Source organism: Scyliorhinus canicula, chromosome 13 (assembly GCF_902713615.1).
Source record: "Scyliorhinus canicula chromosome 13, sScyCan1.1, whole genome shotgun sequence".
NCBI lineage: Eukaryota > Metazoa > Chordata > Chondrichthyes > Carcharhiniformes > Scyliorhinidae > Scyliorhinus > Scyliorhinus canicula.
In genome coordinates, this window is record NC_052158.1 from 103,825,260 (window position 1) to 103,838,397 (window position 13,138).

Consider the following 13,138-nt stretch of genomic DNA (forward strand, 5'->3'; position numbering starts at 1 on the left):
CACCCTGGGAAAAAGCATCTGATTATCCACTCAACGTTGTAAACCTCTATCAGGTTGCCCCACAACCTCCATCGGTCCAGTAAAAACAAACCAAGTTTATCCAACCACTCCTCATAGCTAATACCTCCAGACCAGGCAGCATCCTGGTAAACCTCTCCTGTACCCTCTCCAAAGCATCCACATCCTTCTGGTAGTGTGGCAACCAGAATTGAACAATGGTGAGGGAAAAAGATCAATGGAAGAAATGAAAATAAATGGATGGAAATTAAAATGGGGTGAAGGTGGAGGAGAGTTTACAGTCTGAAGATGATTAAACTCAATGTTAAGTCCAGGAGGCTGTAACGTGCCTAATCGAAAGATGGGGGTGCTGTTCCCTCAGTTTGCACTGGGCTTCACTGGAATATTGCACTGGCCAAGGATGGACATGTGGAATTGAGAGCAGAGTGGTGAGTTGAAATGGCAAACAACAGGAAGGTTTCTTCTGAACTAAAAGGGTAAAAATGTGATGGGCTACATGCTGTTGGGAGGGGGGGGGGAAGAGGAGGGAGAACAAAAGAGAAGGTATGAGAAAAGGAAGAGGGTGAGAGAGATTAAATGGCAAAGATGTCATGGAACAAAACCATTTTATTTGTTCCTGACTAGGGCACATATCGTGATCTCTTCATTGTGGCTGGGTCAAAAATCGTGAAACTCCCTACCTAATGGCATTGTGGACTTATCTTCACTCAAGTAGGTTCAAGACAAGAGACTCGAGATAAAAGCAAATTACTGCGATGCTGGAATCTGAAACAAAAACAGAAAATAATGGACAGTCTCAGCAGTTCTGACAGGTTCTGTGGAGAGAGAGAGAGAAGAGAGCAAAGGTTGCGAGTCTGGATGATTCTTTGTCAAAGAGTCAACGCCGCTTTGTGGCCAGCTAAATGCCAGTTATGCCCACGCCCAGAAAATGAAGAAGACATAAATCTCCCATGGGTATGGTCTTCCTGCTGACTTCCTTGTTTGTTTTTCAGAGTAATCCCGCATGCGGGCAGCCAAGTTGTGTGAACAATGTGTACGAGGAGCCCGGGGCCATGCGCGCACAGCAAGGTGGGGATGTTTTAACCGATGCACCAATGTTGCCGGGCGGGGCGGGGTTTTGGTGATGTTATGAATCCCTTTGCTGCGGCGATGCCGGAGCAGGGCCGCAATGTGCTGGGCGGCTACCTCAGCCAGCTGGGGCAGTTTGCGGATGAACACATTCGCGCGGTGCAGGTACCGGGGCCGTTCCGGTTTTTTCACTTTCCAGCTGCTCCAATGTTTTAACAGGAGAAAATGGCCGAGCAGTCAGCCATGGCGGCTGGTGACATTCGGGCTTTGAAGATTAAAAAAAAACAAGATAGTGAGCACCGGGCCGGGGGGGGGGGACTGTATCTATGTCGCGGGCTCGACATGTTTTGACAACATGGCATAGTTGGCAGCATCTCAGCGCTCCCGTTTGTTTGTTTTTTTTTGCAGAACCTCAGCACGGGCCTGGCAGTTGTCGGCGTTGTGATGTTTGCCAGAAGCATCAGACTAGTAAGTGACCCTGGAGTTTGATGTGGCCGTCGTTTTCTTCAAGGGGTCTTTTCTCTCTCGCTCAACTTCCCTCCTGCACCTTGAAACCGGGCACATCAAGTGTCCTTTACGCTTACCCAGTTCGCCATTCGGAATGCAGACGTGAGTGAGTTGGGATCTGCGAAGACACACATACATTTCTCCACCTATAATTAGTAATTGTTCAGCTCCAACAGCTCGTTAAGAAATCAACTTCTCTGATGCCAAGTAAAATGTTGGTATTTGTCAAGGGAAATTACTACGTTAATATTTCAAGTCCCAGGCTGAAACAAAATTCCTGACTTGCTAAATTTTATATACTGTGTCTCAGTCTTCAAATTGTGGATACCCTCCAGAGTGTGCGGCACTACCACTAGGCTAAATGGGATAGACTTCCAACAGATCTAGCAACTCTAGACAGGGCATCCATGAGGCACTGTGGGCCATCAGCAGCAGAATTGTATTCAACAACAATCTGCAACCTCATGACCTGGCATATCCCCCACTCTTCCATTAACACCAAGCAAGTGGATCAACCCTAGGTCAATGAAGAGTGCCATGATGTGGAGATGCCGGCGTTGGACTGGGGTGAGCAGAGTAAGAAGTCTTACAACACCAGGTTAAAGTCCAACAGGTTTGTTTCAAAACTAGCTTTCGGAGCACTGCTCCTTTCACTGCTAGGAGCACTGATTCACCTGAGGAAGGAGCAGTGCTCTGAAAGCTATTGTTTGAAACAAACTTGTTGGACTTTAACCTGGTGTTGTAAGACTTTTTACAATGAAGAGTGCAGGAGAACATGCCAGGTCCAACATCAGGCATACCTAAAAATGAGGTGTCAACCTGGTGAAGCTACAACACAGGACTACTTGTGTGCCAAACAGCATAAGAGATAAGCAATGCCATAACAAATATATCAGATCTAAGCTCTGTAGTCCTGCCGCATTTCAGCTGTGAATGGTGGTGGACACTCACTGGAGGAGGAGGCCCCACAAATATCCCCATCCTCAATGATAGAGGAGACCAACGCAAATGTGCAAAACACAAGGCTGAGGCATTCGCAGCAATCTTCAGCCAGAAGTGCCGAGTGGATGATCCATCTCAGTCTCATTCGAAGGTCTCCAGCATCACAAATGTCAGTCTTCGGCCAATACGATTCACTCCACATGATATTAAGAAACAGTTGAAGGCATTGGTCACAGCAAAGGCTGTGGCCCCTGACAATATCCTGACAATACTACTGAAGATTTGTGCTGCAGAACTTGCTGCACCCTTAGGTAAGCTGTTCCAGTACTGGCATCTACATGGCAATGTGGAAAATTGCCCAGCTGTGTCCTATGCACAAGAACAGGACAAATCCAACTGAGCCTACTCCATCATCACCAAAGTGATGGAAGGAGTCATCAACAGTGCAATCAAGCAGCACTTACTCAGCAATAACCTGCTCACGGATGCTCAGTTTTGGGTTCCGTCAGGGTCACACATCCTAGCCTCATTACAGCCTTGGTTCAAACATGGACAAAAGAGCTGAATGCCAGAGGCGAGGTGAGAGTGACTGCCCTTGACATCAAGGCAGCATTTGTGCGAGTATGGCATCAAAGAGCCCTAGCTGAACTGTGTCAATCGGAATCGGGGAAAACTTTCCGCTGGTTAGAGTCATACCTGGCACAATGGACGATGATTGGAGGTAAGTCATTTCAACTCGAGGACATCACTGTAGGAGTTGCTCAGGATAGTGTCCAAAGCCCAAGCTTCTTCAGCTGCTTCATCAATGACCTCCCTTCTATCATAAGGTCAGAAGTGGGGAATGTTTGTGGATGACTGCACAATTGTTCACCATTCGCAACTCCACAGATAATGAAACAGTCCATGTCCAAAAGCAGCAAGGGAGGTGGTGGCAAAGTGGTATTGTCATTGGGCTAGTAATCCAGAGACTCAGGATAATGATCTGGGAACCTGGGTTCGAATCCCACCACGGCAGGTGATGGAATTTAAACTCAATAAAATATCAGCAATTAATTTGGGGCAGCAGGGTAGCATGGTGGTTAGCATAAATGCTTCACAGCTCCAGGGTCCCAGGTTCGATTCCTGGCTGGGTCACTGTCTGTGTGGAGTCTGCACGTCCTCCCCCTGTGTGCGTGGGTTTCCTCCGGGTGCTCCGGTTTCCTCCCACAGTCCAAAGATGTGTGGGTTAGGTGGATTGGCCATGCTAAATTGCCCGTAGTGTCCTAAAAAAGTAAGGTTAAGGGGGGGGTTGTTGGGTTACGGGCATAGGGTGGATACGTGGGTTTGAGTAGGGTGATCATGGCTCGGCACAACATTGAGGGCCGATGGGCCTGTTCTGTGCTGTACTGTTCTATGTTCTAATTAATGGGGATATTTGTGGAGCCTCCTACTCCAGTGAGTTAATTGTCCACCACCATTCGCGGCTGGATGTGGCAGGACTAAAGAGTTTAAGATCAATTAATATCTTGATTGTGAAACCCCATCTGTCATCCTTACCTGGTTTGACCCTACATGTGACTCCAAATCCACAGCAATGTGGTTGACTCTTAAATGCGCTCTTAACTGGCCTAGCAAGCCACTCAGTTGTATTCAACTGCTATGAAAAAACAAAAAAGGAATCGAACCAGGCACTGGAAACTAAAACGCTAAACTGAGCCCTCCCGACCCTGCAAAGACCTCCTTATTAACATCTGGGGGCTTGTGCCAAAGTTGGGAGAGCTGTCTCACAGATTAGTTTTTCAAAATAAATTTAGACTGCCCAATTATTTTTTTTTCCAATTAAGGGGCAATTTAGCATGGCCAATCCACCTAACCTGCACATCTTTGGGTTGTGGGCAGTGAAACCCACAGAGACATGGGGAGAATGTGCAAGCTCCACATGGACGGTGACCCAGGGCCAGGATTCGAACCCGGGTCCTCAGTGCCACAGTCTCGGTGCTATCCACTCCGCCACATGCCACCCTCTCACAGATTCGTTAAGCAGCAACCTGACATTGTCATATTCACAGAATCATACCTTACAGACAATGTCCCAGACACTACTATCACCATTCCTGCCAGCAGAGGTGGCGGCACAGTGGTATATAGTTAGGAGGGAGTTGTCCTGGGAGTCCTGAACAAACATTGACTCTGGACCCTATGAAATCGCATGGGCAAGGAAACCTGTTGATTACCACGTACCGGCCACCATCAGCTGATGAATTAGTACTCCTTCATGTTGAGCACCACTTGGAGGAGCACTGAGGGTGGCAAGGGTGCAGAATATGCTCTGGGTGGGGGACTTCAATGTCCATCACCAAGAGTGGCTTGGTAGTACCACCACAGACCTAGCTGGCCGGGTCCTAAAGGACATAGCTGCTAGACTAGGACTGCAGCAGGTGGTGAGGGAACCAACAATAGAGAAAAACATACTTGACCCCATCCTCACCAATCTGCCTGCTGCAGATGCATCTGTCCATGGCAGTATCGGTAGAAGTGACCACTGAACACTCCTTATGGAGACACATTAAGGATACCCTCCAATGTGTTGTGTGGCACTACCGCTGAGCTAAATGGGATAGACTTTGAACAGATCTAGCAACTCAAGACTGAGCATCCGTGAGGTGCTGTGAGCCATCAGCAGCAGAATTGTATTCAACTACAATCTGCAACCTCATGGATCAGCATATCCTCCACTCTACAATTAAAACCAAGCCAGGGGATGAACCCTGGTTCAATGAAGAGTGCAGGAGAGCATGCCAGGAGCAACATCAGGCATACCCATCATAGTGTTCGGGCGGGAAAGTGGAGCTGAGTCCACAAAAGATCAGCCATGATCTCATTGAATGGCGGAGCAGGTTCGAAGGGCCAGATGTCCTACTCCTGCTCCTAGTTCTTACGTTCTTATACTGGAAAATGAGGTGTCAATGTGGTGAAGATACAACACAGGACTATTTGTGTGCCAAACAGCATAAGCAGCAAGTTATAGACTGAGCTAAGCAATTGCACAATAAACGCATCAGATCTAAACTCTTTAGTCCTGCCGCATCCAGCCGCGAATGGTGGTGGACAATTAACTCACTGGAGTAGGAGGCTCCACAAATATCCTCATCCTCAAAGATGGAGCAGCCCAGCACATATATGCAAAAGACAAGGCTGAGGCATTTGCAACAATCTCCAGCCAGAAGTGCTGAGTGGATGATCTATTTTCGACTCCTCCGGAGGTCCCCAGCATCACGGATGACAGTCTTCAGTCAATACGATTCACTCCACATGATCTAAAGAAACGGCTGAAGGCACTGGATGTTGCAAACGCAATGGGCTCTGACAATATCCCACCAATAGTACTGAAGACCTGTGCTTCAGAAATTGCCCTCAAGCTGTTCCAGTACTGCTACAACACTGGCATCTACCCGGCTATGTGGAAAATTGCCCAGCTGTGTCCTTACACAAGAACAGGACAAATCCAACCTAACCAGTTACCACCATATCAATCTACTCTCCATCATCAGCAAAGTGATGGAAAGAGTCATCAACGGTGCTGTCAAGTGGCACTTACTCAGCAATAATCTGCTCACAGACGCTCAGTTTGGTATCCGCCAGGGTCACTCAGCTCCTGACCTCATTCCAAACGTGGACAAAAGAGCGGAATGCCAGAGGTGAGAAGAGAGTCTCTGACATCAAGGCAGCATTTGACCGAGTATGGCATCAAGGAGCCCTTGCTAAACTGGAATCAATGGGAATCGGGGGGGGGGGGGGGGGGGGGGGGGGAATCTCCGCTGTTTGGAGTCATTCCTGGCATAAAGGAAGATGGTTATGGTTGTTTGGAGGTCAATCATCTCAGCTCCAGGACATCACTGAAGGAGTTCCTCAGGGTAGTGTCCTAGGCCCATCTTCAGCTGCTTCACCAACGACCTCCGTTCCATCATAAGGTCAGAAGTGGCAATGTTTGTGGATGACTGCACAATGTTTAGCACCATTTGCGACTCCTCAAATAATGAAGTGGTCTGTGTCCAAATGCAGCAAGACCATGTCCAAATGCAGCAAGTGGCAAGTTACATTGGCACCAGACAAGTGCCAGGCAATGACCATCGCCTACAAGAGAGGATCTAACCACCGCCCCTTGACATTCAATGTTATTACCATCGCTGAATCCCCCACAATCAACATCCGGAGGGTTACCATTTATCAAAGACTGATCTGGACTAGCCATATTAATACTGTGGCTACCATAGCGGGTCAAAGGCTAGGATTCCTACGGCGAGTAACTCATCTCCTGATCCCCAAAGCCTTTCCACTCTCTATAAGGCACAAGTCAGGAGTTTAATGGAATACTCACTACTTGCCTGGATGAGTGCAGCTCCGATAAGCCATCCAGGAAAAGCAGTCCGCTTGATTGCTCCTTCTACAAACATTTCAACTCTCCACCACTGACGAACAGTGGCAGCCGTGTGGTACCATCTACAAGATGCGCTGCTCTACCTCATCAAGGTTCCCCAAACTCACGACCACTACCATCTAGGAGGACAAGAGCAGCAGATACTTGGGAACCCCATCACCTGGAGAATCCCCTCCTAGTCACTCACCACCCGACCTGGAATATATCGCCGTCCCTTCACTGTCGCTGGGGCCACATGCTGGACCTCCCTCCCTAGCAGCACAGTGGGTGTACCTACACCTCAAGGACTGCAGTGGGTCAAGAAGGCAACTCACCACCGGAAGGGCAACTAGGGATGGGTGGTAAATGTTGGCCTAATCAGCGACGCCCACATCCTGTAAATGAATAAAAACCAAAGCCTCAACAAATTATACAGTGCGTTTATCTGGACAATTTGTAATAATATCTCCTTGCATGTCTCAATGCTAAACCGTGAAGCACTAGGAGACATTTTATTATATTAAAGAAACTATATAAATGCACTATATAAATTGTTGAGGCTAGGGTTTTTATTAATTTACGGGATTGGTTTTACCAAGCACGGTGGCACAGGTGTACTGCTGCCTCACAGCGCCAGAGTCCCGGGTTCGATTCCAACCTTGTGTGGCTGTGTGGAGTTTGTACTTTCTCCCCGTGTCTGCGTGGGTTTCCTCCAGGTGCTCCAGTTTCCAAAAACAGTCTAAAGATGTGCCGGTTAAATGGATTGGCTACGCTAAATTGGCCCTAGTTTGGATCACAGGGATAATGTGGGGTTTGGGCCTAGGTAGGGTGCTCTTTCAGAGGCTTGGTGCAGGTTCGATGGGCTGAATTGCTGTCTCTGCACTGTAGGAATTCTATGATTTTACGTTTCAGTAGGGAATTCCAGAGCTCATGGTCCAAGCAGATAAAGTAGAGCTGCCAATAGCAGAGTAATTAAAATCAGGGATGTGCAAGACACCAGAATTGAAAGAGCAAAGAGATCTTGGAGGATTGTAGGGCTGGAGGAGGCTATAGATATAGGAAGAGATGTAGTCATGAATGGCTTTGAAAAGAATGTTGAGAATTTTACAATTGGGGTATTCTTGGCTGGGAGCCAATGTAGGTCAATGAGCACACGGTTGAATGGTGAATGGGGCTTGATACAAGTTAGGATACAGGCATGCAGAGCTTTTGATGACCAGTTTAGAGCATAAAATATGGGAGACCAGCCAGGTGTTTCCGATTGGTACCTTCTGTGACGGGTGAGGACAGGGTCATGATCTTCTGTAATTGTATAACCTGGCACTCCTAAATAATTGCCACTCCAGTGAATTTCTGTAGGACAAACACGAACAAGGAGCCCTCAGGAGAAGAAAGTAAAAGGAAAATCGACAATGTTTATGAATCCTTCCTTTTCTTTTTTAAATCAATTTAGAGTACCCCATTTCTTTCCATTAAGAGGCAATTTAGCGTGGCAGCAGTTCTAACCACTGTGTCACCATGCCACACTGAATACTTCCTTTTCATTACATAAAATACATTTCTGGAACCAATATCATGCCAGAAAGTGGGAAACCTCATTAAAGCAGACAGAGATTGTTGTATGATTTATACTGGAATCAAAATGCAGATTTTTAATTAACCTTATCAAAAACAAAACAGTGTTCTAATCTATAATCTGAACTCCAAATTGTAAACCAATTCCATATATAGCTTTCAGATATGGCGGCCTAGACTCAGCCTAATATATTGTGCATTGCATCATTATGTTCCTGCCCTTATGAAAGAACAATTCCTTTGAGCAGCACCACAGAAGTTTGTTATTAATACAGCAAAGAAATGTCAGTATGTCCAAATGTGTCACTCCAGTGACTTTCATCTACACTTTAATGAAAAATACTTGCAGCATGCTAGCTGTTGTGAAACTGATCACATTCCAATCAACAAAGAACAAATAATTACAGTTTGAGAGAACTCTGATGTTTATTTATAGCATTGAAGTGACAAGTCTGCTTGAATGCAGCTCTTAACTAATTCATTGTGCCTTAAACTGTACAGAAATTTTGCCATAAACAACATCAATTGAATTGATAGGAGCAAAATTATAGGTGAACCACTATTTTTCTTTCTAATTTAGAGTGCACAAATCTTGTTTTCCAAGGGGCAATTTAGTGGTGCCAATCCACCTATCCTGCAGATCTTTTTGGGTTGTGGGGGTGAGACCCATGCAGACACGGGGAGAATGCGCAAACTCCACGTGGACAGTGACCTGGGACCAAGATTGAACCCGGGTCCTTGGTGCCATGCGGCATCAGTGCTCACCACTGCACTGCCATGCTGCCCTAGGTGAAGCACTATTAATCCATTTAAAAAATAATACAAGGGGAGCAAACAGCTATCATAGTCAACACATAACTTTGCTCTAGATGTAAAAGTCTTGAAGTTTTGACATTTTCTGATCTATAGCCTAATCCCTAACCAATGAATGCATGACCCTAAAATGCTGCACATTTAAACATTTGAAAGAAGATTATTGCACTCCACTGTATGATGTAATGTTATGAAACAGTATGATTTTCCATGAACAAAATCATGGACGATCTAATAAGTTTACAAAATTACACTTGCTTTTTATGGTTTTGCAATTTCCTTGGATATACAAAGTAAAATTATGGTTTTAAGATTCCGAAGAGTATCTTCTTGAGTATAAAACAATAGTTGGATCAATAACAAAAATTCTTGTGACCATTTTTCTTTTTATAGTTTACCAAATTTACTAGTGCTGCAGAGATACCTGATAGATTTATTGAAAAAAGTGTTCAACTTCGAGGGAGAATACATCAAATAACGAGAAATGGACTAGAAATAGAACATATTCCCATTACCCTTCCCTTCATTTCATCTCTACAAAGAAGGTGTAAGTAACTGCTTGGTAACGCAAGATAACATGAATGTGATTTGCAGAATTGACTTGGTGATTGAAATTAAAAACTGCTGATGATACCACTTTCTATATGTGATTGATATCTGCTATAATGACGCAGCAATATTGATCGTAAACATAAGATAGATTTATTTACAAGTATTTATAATGGTCAACATAACGCAGTATCTCAGTCTCAGTGCAATCCTAGCTGGAAGGACTGATCTCACCAGGCCCTGATCTGGGCCTGCTTTTAATCTTTGCTCATAACGCACCTCCTACCTGGGGAGCTTGTACTCCACCAGTCCCACGGAGAGATCAATGAAGGTTTCCCCGTGGTCCTTGTGAATCTTGAACATAGTCATTTGATGCAGTTTGTACTAATTAGATTCATTTCATATGGTTCATTTATTAACATTCACAAAACCCCACGTGGGTTTTGCTGGAAATGTGCAACTGTGATTAAACTTAGTTTGTGAGCTATTTGAATTTTCATGAGTAATTTTTAAAGCAGGTATGTAAACATCATTGAGCCTAATGTTTGACTCTCCTAATATTTGGTCATCTTATCCAGGTTTTAGAGCGGCACGGTGGCACAGTGATTAGCACTGCTGCTTAATGTGCAAAGGATCCGGCTTCGATCCCGGGTCACTGTCATGTGGAGTTTGCACATTCTCCTCGTGTGTGCGTGGGTTTCACCCCCACAATGCAGGGTAGGCGGATTGGCGACACTCAATGAAAGAAATAATTGGGTATTTTGTATTTATTAACAAAAATCTCCATTTAAAAAAAAAAAATCTTTGCCAGATTTTAATTGGCTTTGCCCACTAAGCATAAACTGAAATAATATTGGACAGGTTTGCAATAGGATCAGTGTTGGGGCCTCAACTATTTACAGTTCAATCCATATCAGTGACTTGGTATGGTAACTAAATTTGCTGATGACACCAAGATAGGAAAGGAAGTTGTCAAGGGGAAGTAAAGAGTCTATAAAAGGACTAGATAGATTAAGAAAATGGGCAAAAGAATTGGCTGATGGGAGTATAATGTGGGAACATGTGCACTGTCCACTGGCAGGAAGACTGGAAAAGCAGTACGTTATTTGAATGGAGAGAGACTGCAGAACTCTATGGTCCAGAGGAATCTGGATGTCCTGGTACATGAATTACAAAAAAACCAGTGTGCAGTTGCAACAAGTGATTGGGAAGGAAAATGAAATGTTGGCATTTGTTGGCGTAAGGGGAATTAGGAGTACTTTGTACAGTTTTGGTCTCTTTTTTTCAATATTTTTTTATGCTCTTTTTTTCACATTTTCTCCCAAATTTACACCCAACAATCAGTAACAAATGCAATGTCAATCCCCATATCAATAACAACAATCCCATTCTCCCCCCAAACATCAGCCCGCATGTTAACATAAACAAATGACAAAGAGGAATCAGGAATCACCCATAGTCACCATTAACACATACAATCCCCCCCCCTCACCCCAACCCTCCCAGCCCCACAACCCCCCCTAATGTTCGACGTGATCCAATTCTCAAAAGTGCATAATGAATAACGCCCATGAATTGTAGAATCACTCCATCCTTCCCCTCAATTCAAATTTGACCTTTTCAAGCGTCAAGAATTCCAGCAGGTCCCCCCGCCACGCCAGTGCAAAGGGTGGAGAGGTTGATCTCCACCCTAACAGAATCCGCCTTCGGGCAATCAATGAGGTGAAGGCTACAACATCTGCCTTTGTGCCCCTTTCCAACCCCAGCTGATCCAACACCCCGAATATGGCCCCCGAGGGCCCGGGTCCAGTTTCACGTGCACCACTGGAGATTACCCTAAACACCTCCTTCCAGTAATCCCCCAGCTTTGGACAGGACCAAAATATATGAACGTGGTTTGCGGGGGCCCCCCTGCAATGCTCACATACATCTTCTACTTCCTCAAAGAGCCGGCTCATCCTCGCTCTTGTAAGGTGCGCTGCAGACACCACCTTCAGCTGTATCTGCCCCAACCTCGCACACGAGGTGGAGGCGTTCACCCTCCGGAGCACCTCACATCAGAACCCCTCTTCCATACCCTCTCCCAACTCTTCCGCCCATTTTGGCTTGATCCCTTCTAGTGGTGCCTTCTCCTCCTCCAGAATAGCCGGCAGTAAACCGCCGATACTACTCCCTTCTCTAGTCCCTCTGTCGTCAGCACCTCCTCCAGCAATGTGGAAGCCGGCTCTACTGGGAAGCTCTGTATCTCCTTTCTGGCAAAGTCCCGAACCTGCATGTATCTAAATATTTCCTCCTGCTCCAGCCCATATTTACAGTTTTGGTCTCTTAAGGATATAATTGCATTAGAGACAGTTCAGAGAAGGTTTGCTTGACTGAGATCTGGAATGAAGGGGTTAGCTTCTGAGAAAAGAATAAGTAGGTTGGGCCTATACTTGTTAGAGTTTATAAGAATGAGAGTTGACCTTACGAAAATGCACAATGGGCCTTTAATAAGCTGAAGGCAACGTTATTCCAAAATGGAGTGAGACTCGGGTAGTACGCCCAGCGAAGCTGCGGGCTACCTATGGGCCGAAAGACCATTGTTTTGATAGGGCGGAGGAGACGGAGGCCTTTATTCAAGAATTCAGTCTTGGACTCAGTGAAAGGGGTTCTGTGGGGACTGTTATGGTTGTTGATGGGATGGGTTTGTTTGAGATTGTATACTCTATTTGTTGTTATTCAGGCTTTGCATACATATGTCGGGCAGATGGGGACCAATGTAGGTAGGGGGTAATGGTTAAGGTAAGTACTAATGGAAATACATGGGGCTGGCTTCTCCGCCCCAACGCAGCACATTTCTGTTTCACACCGACGGCGGAATGCTCCATTATGCCGGCTAGTCTCTGCACTGTCTCTGACAGTGACGGGGTTTTTTTCTTTGTCTCACCTTTTTACAGAATTTACAGAATTAACAGTGCAGAAGGAAGCCATTCGGCCCATTGAGTCTGCACCGGCTCTTGGAAAGAGCACCCTACCAAGGTCAACACCTCCACCCTATCCCTATAACCCCACCCAACACTAAGGGCAATTTTGGACACTAAGGGCAATTTATCATGACCAATCCACCTAACCTGCACATCTTTGGACTGTGGGAGGAAACCGGAGCACCCGGAGGAAACCCACGCAGACACGGGGAGGATGTGCAGACTCTGCACAGACAGTGACCCAAGCTGGAATCGAACCTGGGACCCTGGAGCTGTGAAGCAATTGTGCTATCCATAATGCAACCGT

General features: G+C 45.8%; 1 protein-coding gene across 6 annotated transcripts in view; it reads left to right on the plus strand.

Moving 5' to 3' along the window:
- The first annotated feature begins 789 nt into the window (after positions 1-789).
- The window catches only part of c18h3orf33 (c18h3orf33 homolog (H. sapiens)), a 59,737-nt gene continuing 47,388 nt past the window's right edge, over positions 790-13,138 (plus strand). For 4 of the 6 annotated variants that reach the window (XR_005462818.1, XR_005462819.1, XM_038815802.1 and 1 more), the window contains exons 1-3: positions 790-972; positions 1,495-1,554; positions 9,713-9,866. Coding sequence is in view for 4 of the 6 variants with exons in the window: in XM_038815802.1 (XP_038671730.1) it covers positions 805-972; positions 1,495-1,554; positions 9,713-9,866 (382 nt within the window). In the remaining 2 variants the exon portion in view is untranslated. The other 2 variants (XM_038815803.1, XM_038815801.1) reach the window with 2 other exon arrangements.